This window comes from Temnothorax americanus, unplaced genomic scaffold, assembly GCF_048541705.1.
Source record: "Temnothorax americanus isolate GAGA-0224 unplaced genomic scaffold, ASM4854170v1 Scaffold41, whole genome shotgun sequence".
In the NCBI taxonomy this organism is placed as follows: domain Eukaryota; kingdom Metazoa; phylum Arthropoda; class Insecta; order Hymenoptera; family Formicidae; genus Temnothorax; species Temnothorax americanus.
In genome coordinates this window covers 1,472,885-1,488,238 of record NW_027509559.1, presented here as the reverse complement: position 1 = coordinate 1,488,238, position 15,354 = coordinate 1,472,885, and the positions used below count along the sequence as shown (strand labels likewise).

The following is a 15,354-nucleotide window of genomic DNA, read 5'->3' as shown; positions in this document are numbered from 1 at the left end:
TATGAAATAGATTTAAGACTTCGCGGAATAAAATGACGAAGGTGTCGGTGGCCAGTTATTATCTTCGTTTAGAAAATCGATAGTCAAAAAGATCATGTCGGCGAATTACAAAGAGCAGATCGATACAGTACGGTTAATATGAAGACGTGAACTGATACGCCGCGGCGATTCTCTCGATAAATATCGTGTTACATCTTGCGCCATGACTAATGACACCATCGATAAATTAAAGAATAATAATATTCAAAAACATTCATGATCTCGAGCATTTGCGATCTTGAACATTATATATCTGAAAAATAAAATTACTTGATTTTTCTAGGAATTCTTTTTAAATGTACAATGTAGGATCAAAAGTTTGGGGACAAACACTACTGTTAACAGTTTTCCTAAATGTTCCAATTCCGAACTAGAACTCTATGAGAAATTTTCTCGTGCAACGGGTTCTATACATAAAGCATTATGCGGTAAGTCTTTAAATCTCAATTATTTCCTAATCATTGATAGATCTAGATGCGTATCACTAAAAAGAAATTTATTGCAGACAATATCGATACGAGGACTGTTCTCGAGTTAATACGGGAGCTCGTGGCAAATTGCAACGTGTACATGAATCAAAGTAAAAATCCAAATACGATTCTTCTCAAGCGTATTGCGATGTATATTACTGACATGTTTATCATTTTTGGGGCTATTCCTTCCTCGTATGACTCAATCGGATTTCCAACTGATGGTGAGGCAGTCAGTAAAAATGTAAGATCGATATCGAAATATGTTCTCCTGATAACCTCGATGAGGCTTTTTGCGCGTTTGAAACATACGTATTTTAATTCTCGCCTAACTTCTTATTTGCTTATTTTGAAATAAGAAATAAATTTACATAGATATAGACACCTTAAAATGCAATTTGAAATAAAATAATGTAATTATAATACATATACCTATTTTTTGTATATTTCACGATCAGGTTGAAAAGACTGTTCAGCCATATCTTGATATTCTGAAAAATTTCCGAGAAAAAGTTCGAAATTGCGCGAAAACCTTGAAGGCAAACGATATTTTGCAAGAGTGCGATCGATTGCGCGATGATATTTTGCCGAACGTCGGTGTGCGATTAGAAGACAGTAATGAAGGCCCTCAAATAAAACTAGTTAACAAGAAAGAGTTATTGAAGGAGAAAGAAATTAAAGAGAAATTAGAACTCGAGAAAATCTTGGAAAAGGAAAGAAGAAAAACTGAGGCTGCTGCTGTGGCAGCGTTGAAAGAAGCGCAGAAAAGAATATCGCCAAATGATATGTTCAGATTGGAGAAAGACAAATATTCTCAATTTGACGATAAGGTAAACATCTTACTCATCTCGCATATAACATTATTACATTTAAAATTTACATTACATCTAAGTTTATATTCTGTTTTCATGTATTTTTTCTATATTTCTATGCAGGGATTGCCGACGCATGATGCCGAAGGTAAAGAAATTAGCAAAGGCTTACTTAAGAAACTGCAAAAGTTACAGCAAGCACAGGAAAAGAAATACAATGAGTACTTAACTTCCACGCAAAATGGTTGCTTGTAAGATTTTACGCATAAGGAAGTCTACAAAGCTGTAGTGGAAGATAGCAGTTTTATATTTCAACAATTTTGTTGTATTTTTACTTTACTATTACAAAGAATAATTCTCTTGTTTAAAAGTATTGAAAAATCTAAATTGCAACTTTTGACGATCTGTGTTTTACTAATATAATTTCAAGTTAGTCTGAATACATATTTGATATTTGAATCTTAGCTGATATAAAACTTTCTCTCTAAAGGTTTGTTCTAAAAGCTTTGGCTAAGAAATTAAATTTAGATTTCTTATTGGTATCTTTTCTCTGTTCGATTAAGTATTTTCAGTTGTTTCAATTATTTCTTTATCAAATTATTTTGTAATCTATTTTGACTGCCTCTTTTTGTAGTTTATTTATTATTTTATTGCCTCGAATTAATCCTTGGCTGGCGGTGGCTGGATCACTTGAGAACTGATGGGTATTTATTAGTCTCTTCCAGTCTCTTCGAAGTTGACTCGTATATCCCTTTTTTATATCAAACTCGAAAACTGCTGTTTTATGTACTATATTTGTACGCAAAGTGACTTTTTGAAAGAGTATGAGTCAAGACCAAAGAGTAAAGAGAAACAGGAGGGAGCATTTAGTGTTAGCGAAGCGGATGGAAATGACTATATATTCCAGTATGAGAAGACGCTTAAGATGGCTGCCAATATTGAATGATTTTAATTATTAACTGATGAAACGTTATTCCATAATTTGAGCTGTTATTGTTGTGCCACAGGCCTGGTAGCTGGTAGTGCACCATGATGCTTTTATATCTCACAATTAACACTTATTTACAATTTTGTTGCGCTGATAAACGTCAAAAAAAAGTGACGCTCAAGACTGCCTGACGTACTTTTATCCGCGATTTACCTTCCTCCCACTACCGATATATTCCCTCCTGTTTCTCTTTACTCTTTTGGTCAAAACTGACCCAGCCGCAGTTGACCGAAGGATACATCTTGCGATGGTTATATAGGAACATAGGATATAAGAATTCCAATATTGTAGTTTATCAAAATATTGTAATAGTCAAAATAAATAAATTTCATAAGATTTTGGGTATTTGTAATGCGTATTGCAATAAACATGTGTGTAGCTTTATATACTAATTTCAATAAATATATGTATAGTTTTATATATTAAGTTTATCATGAAATCGTACGCGTACAGTGGTAGTAAATTGATCAGAAGAGTGCTTTTTTTGTTACCAGCTGTAGGCGAAAGAAAAACGAATTTTGAGTAGTCACGTGTAGACCAGGTAGTGGCGTCTTTGCTTGCTTTTCACCGGTTGGATGTTGCAGGGGGGTTTTATCTGTTACATTCCTCAGATGAGGAAATAAGGTGCCTTGTGCCTTGTACCCTGAGGTAATTAGCACAAGCAATGTAGACCCAGTCATTCATTCACACTACCACCGTGATACACTTAAAATACCTTAATCTTTTTGATCCTTTACGAATCTCAAGCCTTACAGATTGTGAATCCTTTCCGATTCCCAATCGTGCAGACTGCAGACCATTAATCCATAAGGATCTTAATCGGAAAAAATCTCTTAGCAGAGTATATATATGGGACGAAGGCCGGGTCGGATTCGAACCACGGACCTTGGTGTTACTAATCATTCGCGTAGGCACTGAGCCACGCGTCATCCCTTTGGATGTTGCATTGTTGATAGAGGTTAAGGTGTCTTCAACCTGTCCGTGTTAAATTAAATTGTACATAAACGTAACAGTGATTTTACGATAAAAGATTTATGATTTTTTATCTTAACGAAACTAATAATGGCGAAATTTAAAAAAACTCTACGGGACAAACAAGAGCCTGTTGTAAAAAGTACGAAAACATCCATCGCGAAGGTAATCAATTCTCGTTAAATTTCTTAAATAATATGTGATATTTAATAAGTCTTTTTTTCATTCTTTTATTTCACGTTTCGAGTTTACTATACAAGATCTTTTTATTTCTATTTTTCTTTCTTTCAGAAACGAAGAAAAAAGAAAGATAATGAAGTACCATTGAGTGGCATACATAAAAGTAATTTAAAGAAATTAAATACATCTAATGAAGTAGCGAAGAACACATACACAAATATTCAAAATATTAGAAAGAAAAAAAAGCGTGATTCCAAGAATAAGCTTGATGTAAAAGATACAAAAAGATCAGATGTTCAGGCAAAATATCCAAAAGATAACAGAAAAACGTCAGAGGTGTCCGAAAAGGTACAAATTAACATAAATGAAACAGAACGTAAGAAGAGAAAACGAAGTAGAAAACGAAAACGAGATAATCTTGATCACGCAAATAAGGGTCCTGCGACAATCGATGGAAAGGAAAGAAATAAAAAGTTACAAATGCCTGCAACGAATCTCGATATTGAGCGTAGAAAAACGAAAATTGAAAAACTTAAAAAGGTAAATGAAAAGAAGATGAAACAAATATCGGCTGAGGTAGGAGCACGACAGGTAAAACCTGACAAGATAGTAAAGTTAAACAAGCATAAAATAAATATTAAACAATTAGAGGAAATGCTCACTGGTAAGTTGCGGCCAAAACCGAAAGTTACGCAACTTCCTTTGAGAGACAGAATGATAACGCAATTGAGAGCGTCTAGATTCAGATTTATAAATGAAATACTGTACAGCAATGACAGTTCGCAATCTAAAAATTACTTCAAAACGGACCCTGATGCTTTCATGGCTTATCATGCAGGATATAAACAGCAACTTGAACAATGGGCGGTGAATCCACTGGACGTTATAATATCGTCAATTAAGAAACTGTTCGTATACCCTGTTTTATTCTTAAAAGAAATTTATGCAGGTCTGAACCCTACAGTGTCTTTATAATTACAGGTCGACGGACAACGTGATCGCTGACTTTGGATGTGGTGAAGCACGACTCGCCGCTTCTGTTCCTCACAAAGTACACTCGTTTGACTTCATTGCTCTGAATGACAGAGTGAAAGCTTGCGATATGGCTCATACTCCATTACTGATGAACAGCGTCCACGTTGTCGTCTTCTGTCTCTCTTTAATGGGATCTAATCTCAACGATTATATAATAGAAGCTAGCAGGATTCTTAAAAATAAGTAAGTAGTAATGATACTCTTGAGATGGCAATAATGTAAGAAATTAATGCTCTTGTTCCAATAAATTTAGCGGTACCTTGAAAATAGCCGAAGTCGAAAGCAGATTCGAAGACGTAAAGGATTTTATAAGACTGTTGCGTAGTTATGGTTTCAAAAATACATGGAAGGACTTGTCTCACAACCTGTTTTATTTTATGGATTTCAAGAAAGAAGAAGATATAAGTATGAAACGGAAAAATCTTCCTCCAATTACGCTGAAATCATGTTTATATAAAAAAAGATAACAGTGTATTATTTGAGCAATATTTTATTTTTTACACAAAATAAAACTTAAAGTTCTATATAAAAATGTTCCATATGTTTTTGTTGATATTACCATTACCTCTAAGTAATAAGCATAATCAACCATTATTTGGAATTACTCTATGTGCCTGCTTAAACAATGTGCCATTCTTTGAAACACATTGCTCCATTAGGCACAAATCATAGTTGTAGGAGATAAAAGATATCTAATAATAATTTTATATGTTGTTTATAACATATTGTGTAAAAACATAATTTATAGAGTATTATATACAAAAAACAATTTATTTCATTTTTTAATTAATATTGCATAAATACTTAATAAACGCATTGTTTGATTGTACAATATATTGTTTATACATATATATAATTTGGATTTTACCGAAACCATAATTAAATTTATTTTCTCTAAAGAAGATATGATTCTCGTTTATTTCGATTTATAATTTCGTCACGTCTGTGAAATTAAATTCTTCACAAGAATCTCGTTTAGGAAGAACATTATATACAACAATTAATATTTATGTGCTTGCTTCTATTTGACTTATGATAATACCGTCCAAAATATCTTCACATTCTTCTTTTAAATCTTCTGCTCTTTGCAATATTAAAAGCTGTAATTTCACATAAGCAATGAGTAATACGCGAACGTGAAATACGAGCAAATAATTTCACAAATATAACTTACTTTTGCTGCAGCTATAATTTGCGTGACTATTTTATTACTTAAATACGGAATCTTATCCCTTATTTCTCTGGGATCGGCTTTCGCTACAGACTGTAAAGTTTTATAACCAGCTTTGTACAATTGACGAGCTCTACCCTAAGATAATGATTACAATAAATTAAAAAAAATATATATATATACATTGTACATATATATTAAACTTTTGATCTCGTGAGTATTTAGACGTAATGTAAAATGATATAAAATTAATAACTTACTATTTTAACTGATGGCAGTTCCATCAACTTTTCTAGCTCTAATGGACAACAGTAAGATAGTTTTTTGCTAAATGCACTTAACATCTCCGTAAATGCCCAAAACTCGGGTAATTCCTATAAATAAAAATGTAAGACTGATGTATTTTGAGTTTTTCTACTATATTATATTCATCATGATAGTTATTATGCTAATAACTCATTCATTTACCTGACAAAACCTGACTACGGAAGATGCAAACATTGAGACCGTGTTTAATAGACCTTGTATAACACCTCTATTAATTTGGTATTTTTCAGCAACGAAATAAACTGTATGATGATTCCATAATTCATGTACTATTAATGTCACGTAAAACCTTTGAACTACTCTTTTCTCAACAGACTATATATAATTAAATTTTCTTTTTTAGTAAAAAAAAAAAGGAGAATTTAAGTGTAATTTCATTCAATTATGTAATAATAAACTGACCTTAGGCACTATACCGGCACGTAATTTACTTGCCGTAGCTTCTGTTATTCCAAGAAGTCGAGCAACTTGCATTTGACTTTCAGTCAAATCCATTATCTTGAACAATAGATATTATAAGACATATTAATATATAGCATTACTTGCACAATATCGATATACATAGATAATATTACCACATCATAGTAGACACTGCCGACAGGAGTAATTTGAGATACATTGTCATAAGGTGTGAGAAGGTACAGAAGATGAAGATTATCAATTAAGATTAAATGCTTCTGAGCTGTTTTCAAATCCTCATACAATGTGTATGCGGTTTTCAAATCGATCGGCCCTGCAACTAATCTATTGTGAAATACCACAGTGTATTTTAAAACAAATAAATAAAAACTTGTTGCTATTACCTTTCATTGCCGCTTGTCCCAGATCACAAAGCTGAAATTCGGTTTCACTTGTAAATGTTATCGTTTTTACTCCCTTTTTAATTTCTCGCTTATCCACGCGCGTTGATTCTTGAGATGGAATGACAACAGTTACGTTAGGATCACCAGTATTACTACCTTTACTCTTGACTTTTATCACGCCACATTTTATCAACGCCGTTATCGTTTCGTCTGTGATTGTCCTCAAATCAACGCCTATTCTATTTTGTTGAATATTAAGTAACGTTGTAGTTGTCAATTTATGCAATTCAGATCTAGTTACTGCCATGTTTAATTGTATTGCGCTTAGAATCAGATTGTTAAGACCTCTGTCGTTTTCTATGTGTAAACTACTCAGCGAGTCGTCCATTTGAGAAATTAGAAGATCTTTCACCTGTAATGTAAATCATTTCTTAGCTTTTAAGATGATTATACTTAATTATATATATGCCTCCAATTTATTCTACAATTCTTACTTTATTGATTTCTGCCTTTTTACAGATAAGTATACTTTCTCCTAAAACTCCCATACCGGCCCGACCAGCCCGGCCAATCATCTGTTTGTATCTACTTAAATTTAAGAACTGATTACCGACATAAGGACTGCGTAATATTACCTAATAAAAAATATATATATTAGCAGCTGTAATATTAGCCATTGCGTTATCACTGTTATCAGTTAATTATGTTGATAATTACCCTCCTTGCTGGCAAATTGACACCAGCCGCTAAAGTCGAAGTGCAACATATTACACATATAGTGTTTTCTCTAAAGGCGTCCTCTAACAAGCGTCGTTCTTCGGACGTAAGACCTGAATGATGGTAGGCTATGCCAAATTTGATAGTTTTCTGCAAAATAGGGCATAATCCTTCTTCAGTCTTAAGTGCGTTTAACAAGATTTTCTTTTCGTTCGTTTTATGATTATACAAACTCCTAAAATAGTGAAATTCTGCTTATATTACAACCGTACTTATTTAATACAGCTTTCTCAAAAGAAATATTTTAAGTAATTATGATAAACTTACTTAGGCAAGACTTTTGCTAATAATAAAGCTAAATTCTCACAGTTTTTACGACTTGAGCAGAATATAAGGCACGAATCATTTGGTATTACTTCCATTATTAGACCTCCAATTCTATCTGGATCCATCATTGCTATATTATCTGAGTACTTTGTAATGAAATTATCCATGTATTCTTTGACATTCTTTCATACACAAAGATTTTGTAAAATAAAATTTAATTAGATCACCTTGTAATCATTGGTGCTCATGTCTGCTAACAATTCTTCATTAGTCAAGTCGACTACCCAGATGTCATTCTCACATTTCACGTATTCTGTTATTTTAACTGGCCGAAAGTTTTGAGAATAAATGTCTGCGTTAAGAAACTGCGCAATTTCCTTTAAATTACCTATAGTTGCGCTCATACCGACCACACGTATTATATCTATAAAGAATTAATATTTTATGAAAAAAAGAATTTTTAGGGAGTATTCATATTTGTTGAATAATTTTATTTAAATATCTGTAATTACCATTGAAGAACATTATTTTTGTAAGAAGCCCTTCTAATGTAGCTCCTCTTCCTCCAGACTCTCCAAGCAGATGTAATTCATCGACAACTATAATACCAATCTAAAATATTTTTAATAAGTGAGAAACGTTGTCTGAGAGAGAAAAAGTGATTCTCAAGTAAATAGGGAAATATCATCGTTACTCGGGCTGATTAATTATAGCCTTATAATATTTGTGTAAATTTTTTTTGTTTTTTACTTATTTTCATTCAAATGTGTTAATTATTTATCAGTTTTAAGAAACACACTTATTCGTTGAAACAATAAATTCAACATATTTAAATCAATAATCGATTTAACTTTTAATGCTAAGCATCCTTCAAATCAAAAAATTTATTGCAAAAAAATATGAGTAGCCAGGATTTGAACCTAGACTCCCTCCAACCCGTGACGCGTGTTTTTACCAATTTGACTACAGTGACATGTGATAATATTTATCGCAATAACCAGTAAATATTAGAGAGAATGTCTTTGCTTCAGACGACGTAAATAAAACTTCAACTGAACACAACTGCGAAGTGGTGTGCTATCTTCGGGCTGATTCACGGATTAGAGGGAAGTCCAGGTTCAAACCCTGGCTGGTATAATATTTGTCACAGTAAATTCTTTACAGTGATTTAAAGAATGCTCATTAGCATCCAAAGTTAAATCAATTATTTAAGTGTATTGAATTTGTTGCTCCAACGAATAATTGTGTTTTAAGACTGACAAATAATCAACGTGCAGTTTTAGTGAAAGCAAATATAAAAATTCACATATTATAAGGCTATGATAAATCAGCTCAATTGAAGAGCTCCCAATATTTACTTTTGAAAATTGTTTTTACATGTTGCATAATCTAATATTGTGATAATTAATTATCTACTAATATTTCAGCTTACCTCGGCTAAACGTTTCGTTTCGATTAAACTATTTACAAATCCTAATGCTTTCTCTATAGTACATATATAGATGCTGTTTTTCCTTCGTCGTTTAATTGGTGGATAACGACCCTTTGTACCAGCGTATTCCTCGATTAAAAAACCTAATTTTAATGCTAATGCAGCCATTGATTGAACCTATGTACATAAATTTATGAGCTCAATTAATTATATACAATTGGTTTGCAAGAAAATTTCTCTAATATATCAATTTTGAAAGTATCGCACCTTTTCCTGTACCAAAGCCACATATGGAAGTATAAAAATGGCATTCTTTTTGTTACATATAATCTCTCTGAACATCAATATCTCTGCAACCAAAGTTTTGCCGCCGCTTGTTGGCAGAGCGTAAATTAAATTCTTCTTGGTTCTAATGGCCAATTTTAAGCATTCGTCTTGCCAATCTGTATAAGAAAAAAAACAATGAAAACCATTTTCATTTCTAAACTAATTTCATTTGTAATTGCAAACTTACGATATAATTCAGAAATTCCCTTGACTTCGTGTATCAATTTTTTCACAGTATCCGGTAAACCATAAAATGAAGAACAATTTGTGGAATCTGTTTCTTTTTCTGCTTCTTTCGACACTAACGCAGCGCCATTTAAACGAGGTTTTTTCCTTAAGATTTTACACTCACTCAAGTTTCTAGGTTTGGTTTTTAAAATTGGCGAACTCTCTCTGCTGTCGTTCTTTTTGAAAGAACTGTCTTTGAAGGTGTCGTCACCAAAGTTCGTAATATGCAAATACGACAGGTTCATCGATTCACCTTGATATGATGTACCTTTATGCAATTGATTTGAAGGTGCTTTCTCAACGTTTTGATCTACATTATTGCCTGATTCAGAATTCGTGTCCTCTTTGCAAAATGTGTCAAACATATCAAAATTGCTGATGTCATTACAATTCTCTAGTACAATTTCTTCCTCGTTCTGCGAGTCAAACTGTGCGAATATCTGATTCATCAATGTTCTGTCCTGCCATTCATTCATGTTGAGGGACACATCGGACGATACTTTGGCTCCGGTTGTTGCATCGGTTGCAACGTTCTGTACTTGTCTTTCGGACGCTTGTGCCATCGAGCCATCATTGTGCTCTCGGAAGGGCTCGCACGTGTCTGAAGAGACGCGCAGTCCATTTTCAGGTTCTAGGTTACACAATAACGAGTTATCTAACAGCAATAGGGATTCAAAGATGTACGGCGACTTGGGCCGCCCGTTGTTGTTCCAAGATATTTCGCGGTTCTCCTTATCGTAATCCAGCGCTTCCATCTGACAGATTAGTTCTGAAAGAGCAAAAATCTCTGCAAATTTGCTTACTTATATCAACTTATATTTACCTTATCGTTTCTCTCTCTCTCTCTCTCTCTCTCTCTCTCTCTCTCTCTCTCTCTCTCTCTCTCTCTCTCTCTCTCTCTCTCTCTCTCTCTCTCTCTCTCTCTCTCTCTCTCTCTCTCTCTCTCTCTCTCTCTCTCTCTCTCTCTCTCTCTCTCTCTCTCTCTCCCCCCGTTGTTTAACAGAAACGAATAATAATTATTTTCATACCTTACAACAAAATATCATATCTAATATAAATAAAAAAAAACCTTTTTGATAATTCTGATCAGGTGGTTGTCACCAGTTGTCACGCGGTTCATTTATTTACAAGTGTGGAAAGACTTGAAAGACGCGAAAATCGTAATATCGATCCCTCGAGCGTCTCGTGTCTCGTGGTCCAATGGTGCGCATTCAAAACCATAACCTCAATAACCTGTTGCGATCTCTCGCGTGATTTACATCCCGGGGCGACGGGAAGCCGGAGTTCGTTGCAAAGCGCGCGCTATCAGTAGGGCGAGATGCCGAAGAAGAAGACCGGGCAGAGGAAGAAGGCCGAGAAGCAGAAACTTCGGCAGAAGGAGATCAGAGCTGCCAAGGAGCAGATTGACCTGGCCAAGTTTCCCTGCAACTCCGTGATGGTGAGCAATGCTTTTTCAATCACAAGCACACTTCACACGTTTCTAAACGTAATTTTTATCGGCGTGCCCAGGAGTGCGACAAGTGCAATAAGAAGCAAAAGAGCCGTGCCTTCTGTTACTTCTGCCAGAGCGTGCAGCGACTGCCCATATGCGCGCAATGCGGCAAGATCAAGTGCATGCTGAAGACGGGAGACTGCGTGGTGCGTCATCCCGGGGTCTTCACCACGGGACTAGGAATGGTGGCAAGTAAATCTGCGTCTCTTCAATATTACAGAGCTGCGTTTCCAAATTCATCTGTTCGGCGTGATATCACAAACGCAATTTTTCAGGGAGCCATATGCGATTATTGCGAAGCCTGGGTATGCCACGGAAGACGTTGCCTCACCAGTCACGCCTGCATCTGCCCGCTGATGGACGCCGTTTGTCAGGAATGCGAGAGAGGCGTTTGGGATCACGGCGGAAGGATATTCAAGTGCTCGTTCTGCGATTGCTTTCTGTGCGAGGACGATCAGTTTGAGCATCAAGCGTCCTGCCAAGTACTGGAAGCAGAAAATTTCAAATGTAGTGATGTTGTACACAGAGACACGTTTTGCATTCTGAATTTAATTTTAATTGTATTTTTACACTTTGGAATTTGTAGGCCAGTCGTGTAATCGTTTGGGACAGTACTCTTGTCTCAGGTGTAAGACGTGCTATTGCGAGGATCACGTTCGTAGAAAAGGTTTTAAATACGAGAAGAATAAGGCTATTCCTTGTCCAAAGTGCAGCTACGAGACATCACAGACTAAGGATCTAAGCATGTCCAGTAAGCATTGATCAGATAGCGTTTGTTTTATTACATAAATCTATTAAGTAAGTTTATTCAATGCATTCGTTTTTCATTTTTAAAGCGCGGAGTCACAAGTTTGGCAGACAAAACCAGGGTGGTCCATCCGAATCCGACGATGAAAACGGATATAATTATGGTAAACCGAGATTCTCCTTTGTTCTCAATAAAAATTTAAAGATCGGAATATTTATGTTTTTTTAATATCTTTGAGGAAATATATATTTTCTTTCTGCGACAGGAAATCAAGAGTCTTGTTATGGAACTAGTTATGCCAATGACAATGAAGATGAAGATGATGACTATGACGATGATGATGATGATGACGATGATGACGACGATACAGAGGATGATGACGATGAATCGTCAAGTGCAGATGAAGAAAAAAAAGATACCAAAACACAAGAAAGTTCAAAGAGTAAAAATAAAGCTTAGCACATTTACAGATGAGTAAAATAGCAATAATTGAGAATGAGATATCAATTGTCGAAAAATTTAATTATGCGGGAAGAAATTAAGAATTCTTGAAAAGGAATAATTCTAATTTGTAAATACAGATTGATTTCCAATTCCCCTAGGTACTCATATATTTAATATACACAATATTTCAATTTAATAGCCCATTAAAAACAAATTTATATTAAGAAATATACATAGGATACACAGTAAATAGAGCGAATATACACTGGTGAATATAATGAAACAATGATCATGAAGAAATAAACGTTTATTGTACATGAATTTTATGCAGTTTAAATAAGTCTTACAAAATCATATTATAGTACACAATCATAACACATATACATTTAAATGTGCGTTATACACGTAACGTCGTGTATTCAGATGGGAATGCAAAAGTATGAGAACCGAGAGCATTAACACTAGGTAACAATCCAGCATTTGGAATAATGTTCCAGGACAATGTTAACGTTACATTCTTATTTCCCCTGTAAAAAAAAAAAACGAAAAGTAGAACTATATATTTATCATGTACGAGTTTATCTATGAAAATTACAGAAGCTGTGTTTTCACAATAATCAATTTTACCTGAGGCCTTTGCCATCATCCCAAAAGTAATACTTCGTGTTCATATTCTTAAAATCGAGTACAGCATTATCTCCACGAAGAACTATCTTATCCCATAGTACTATCTGTTAATGTAAATGAGATATTGATTAAATCTTTTTATATAAAAAAAAAACTGATCTCAAGCAAGAAAAGAGAATACATATAGTAAATTGATGAACCTAAATACCTGATTAAATTCATTATTTTCTGTCTGATAGTCCGCCGTGAGGTATAAGAATAATTGCTTAACATTCCAATTAAATAATGGAGTGAGATGTAAAAGTTTCGTAAGGCAAATATAATTCAAAACATATGAACTAAATACAATGCCGTTTTATAGAGAATAAAATTTTTGAGCCATTTTTATGAAATGCATAAGATGATTAGAAATGATATGTAAATGGATTTATGCAAATTAAATATTTGACTTTAACGGCACAAAGACACTTGTACAATATTACGTGAAAAGGATATCAGTTTGTAGATCAAAAGTTAAGTAGCCCAAGTCATTTTTCTCTCTCGACGCACTGTAATCTGGTACATTCTTTCTGCAAAATAAAATACATTTACTACAGCAATTACAAATATGCAAAATGATATGTATTGATCTTCGATATATCAAAGCAGTATAAGTTTTGTAATATTTGCATTCAGGCTCCATATAGAAGTTTGTTTTTCTTGCAAAATACGATTTCTAAGTACGACATAGGCTGAGGTCCACTTGACTGCACTTGACGCTACAAATGCTTCGAAACATTCATCTTCTCTTTTCTTTCAATGAAGAAAGAAAGAGAAGAAGAACGCTCCAAAGCATTTGTAGCGTCAAGTGGGCCACAGCCATAGATCCTTTGACAGAAACGTAAGCACAATTTTATTGAGATATTATAAATAGTGTAATAAATTATATGTAATATGTATTAATCTTTGAATACTGAAGCAGTACAAGCTTTGCAACATTTGCACATTTAAACCATGCAAGAAAATTACTTTTCTTCCAGAGTATGACTTAAGCCCATTCTACAATAGCCGTAAAAGTATGTTTTAAGACGTAAGCAGTAAAAATTGACCAACTACAGCCGATCATTCTTGGATTGTAAAAATCCCATTAGTCAATAGCTTACTGCTTACGTCTTAATGCAGACTTTACGGCTATTGTAGAATGGGCTTTATGAGTACAATATGGATCTTTCGACAGAAACTTAAGCGCGATCTAATTGAAAAATAATAAACTGTCTAATAAATTGTGCAATATAATAAATTTCTACATCCACGTTCGATACTTACACGACAACTTTAACCGTATTTAACGTTACGTTCGCCCTGTAATCGATAAATACTGTCGAGAGAAAACAGCAGAATGTGAGGCAGGCCGACACGCTTAACGTATATGCTATGATAGCATTTCCTCGTGTTAGGAACGTGTGCATTATCGTGCCGTCGATAATCGTCAATAATTGCGGCTAATCCTAATCCAAATTAAAGTGACAGAAATCGACACAGCTGTACGGAATCGAACGGAATTTCTAACCAACGCGCATTGTTTCCCCGATCGGAACTTTCAACGTCAGCACAGCCCAACGTGACGGTCACCGGTTTACGTTCGTAAGTGAATCCATTCAATCCATACGTAGCACGTCGCAAGTCGCAAGTGGTGGGCTCGCGTTTGCGAGGGATAAAATCGCCTCCGACGAAAGGTTACAACAATTTTTTCTCGATGAATTTGGGAACGCTCGACGCACGAAAATGCAAAGGAGAAATAAAAAGGAGCAACCATGATGTAAGTGTAAGAAGACAGGTGTAGCAAGTCCAAGGATGCGCAGTAGTCATTTTCTTTGACCAATCAAAAACTGGTCAGAGATGCGAGAAGGAACCTGGTTTCTCCCATGGTAGAAGACAGATATATTATTTAATCGTTGCGCACATTTTGTAATAAAGATTCGTAAATAAATCTCTCTACCGTAAAACATAAATATATATTTATTATAATAAATTATAAAACATAAACTTATAAGTCAAACATACCAGAATATCAAATTTATTAGATTTACTGATCAAATTTACTGCCATAATTTTTTTAGATATTAATATATGTAATGTATTAGTTGTGCTTTCTTCATTCACATCAAAACTTAAGATACTCAGATAATTCTCACTTGTGACGTCATTCTATCTTTATTATTCATTAATTGCCAAA

At 34.3% G+C, this 15,354-nt stretch overlaps 5 protein-coding genes across 10 annotated transcripts; 3 read left to right on the top strand and 2 right to left on the bottom strand.

Annotated features, from left to right (window-relative positions):
- The first annotated feature begins 82 nt into the window (after positions 1-82).
- On the top strand, positions 83-2,645 carry LOC143902868 (cysteine--tRNA ligase, cytoplasmic-like). The gene is made up of 4 exons (XM_077416054.1): positions 83-467; positions 545-753; positions 968-1,339; positions 1,445-2,645. The coding sequence occupies exons 2-4, from the start codon at positions 610-612 to the stop codon at positions 1,574-1,576; spliced, it is 648 nt and encodes a 215-aa protein (XP_077272180.1). The 5' UTR covers positions 83-467; positions 545-609; the 3' UTR covers positions 1,577-2,645.
- A 192-nt stretch (positions 2,646-2,837) lies between these two features.
- On the top strand, positions 2,838-4,977 carry LOC143902865 (uncharacterized). Of its 2 annotated transcripts, none has more exons than XM_077416050.1 (5): positions 2,838-2,957; positions 3,147-3,446; positions 3,573-4,369; positions 4,443-4,679; positions 4,750-4,977. In XM_077416050.1, exons 2-5 carry the CDS (start codon positions 3,372-3,374, stop codon positions 4,961-4,963), a joined length of 1,323 nt encoding a protein of 440 aa, XP_077272176.1. In that variant the 5' UTR covers positions 2,838-2,957; positions 3,147-3,371; the 3' UTR covers positions 4,964-4,977. The 2 variants fall into 2 exon arrangements, with proteins under 2 accessions (XP_077272176.1, XP_077272177.1); XM_077416051.1 differs by having other exon boundaries at positions 2,942-2,957; positions 3,150-3,446.
- Positions 4,978-5,168: 191 nt separating this feature from the next.
- Mus301 (mutagen-sensitive 301) lies at positions 5,169-11,039 on the bottom strand. 4 transcript variants are annotated; one of them, XM_077416046.1, is made up of 16 exons: positions 10,898-11,039; positions 9,788-10,597; positions 9,541-9,716; positions 9,274-9,450; positions 8,354-8,453; positions 8,069-8,265; positions 7,842-7,987; positions 7,515-7,749; positions 7,292-7,432; positions 6,798-7,209; positions 6,570-6,733; positions 6,397-6,492; positions 6,136-6,309; positions 5,928-6,041; positions 5,671-5,805; positions 5,169-5,596 (listed from the first exon to the last, which is right to left on the bottom strand). In XM_077416046.1, the coding sequence occupies exons 2-16, from the start codon at positions 10,581-10,583 to the stop codon at positions 5,504-5,506; spliced, it is 3,156 nt and encodes a 1,051-aa protein (XP_077272172.1). In that variant the 5' UTR covers positions 10,584-10,597; positions 10,898-11,039; the 3' UTR covers positions 5,169-5,503. The 4 variants fall into 4 exon arrangements, with proteins under 4 accessions (XP_077272172.1, XP_077272173.1, XP_077272174.1 ...); XM_077416047.1 differs by having other exon boundaries at positions 10,857-10,989; XM_077416048.1 differs by lacking the exon at positions 10,898-11,039 and having other exon boundaries at positions 6,570-6,727; positions 9,788-10,678.
- Positions 11,040-11,057: 18 nt separating this feature from the next.
- On the top strand, positions 11,058-13,029 carry Noa36 (zinc finger protein 330 homolog Noa36). 2 transcript variants are annotated; one of them, XM_077416052.1, is made up of 6 exons: positions 11,058-11,266; positions 11,338-11,508; positions 11,596-11,827; positions 11,907-12,071; positions 12,157-12,231; positions 12,334-13,029. In XM_077416052.1, the coding sequence occupies exons 1-6, from the start codon at positions 11,147-11,149 to the stop codon at positions 12,525-12,527; spliced, it is 957 nt and encodes a 318-aa protein (XP_077272178.1). In that variant the 5' UTR covers positions 11,058-11,146; the 3' UTR covers positions 12,528-13,029. The 2 variants fall into 2 exon arrangements, with proteins under 2 accessions (XP_077272178.1, XP_077272179.1); XM_077416053.1 differs by having other exon boundaries at positions 11,338-11,512; positions 11,600-11,827.
- On the bottom strand, positions 12,802-14,899 carry Spase22-23 (Signal peptidase complex subunit Spase22-23). The gene is made up of 5 exons (XM_077416055.1): positions 14,445-14,899; positions 13,635-13,708; positions 13,348-13,436; positions 13,140-13,243; positions 12,802-13,039 (listed from the first exon to the last, which is right to left on the bottom strand). The coding sequence occupies exons 1-5, from the start codon at positions 14,585-14,587 to the stop codon at positions 12,910-12,912; spliced, it is 540 nt and encodes a 179-aa protein (XP_077272181.1). The 5' UTR covers positions 14,588-14,899; the 3' UTR covers positions 12,802-12,909.
- Positions 14,900-15,354: the final 455 nt, after the last annotated feature.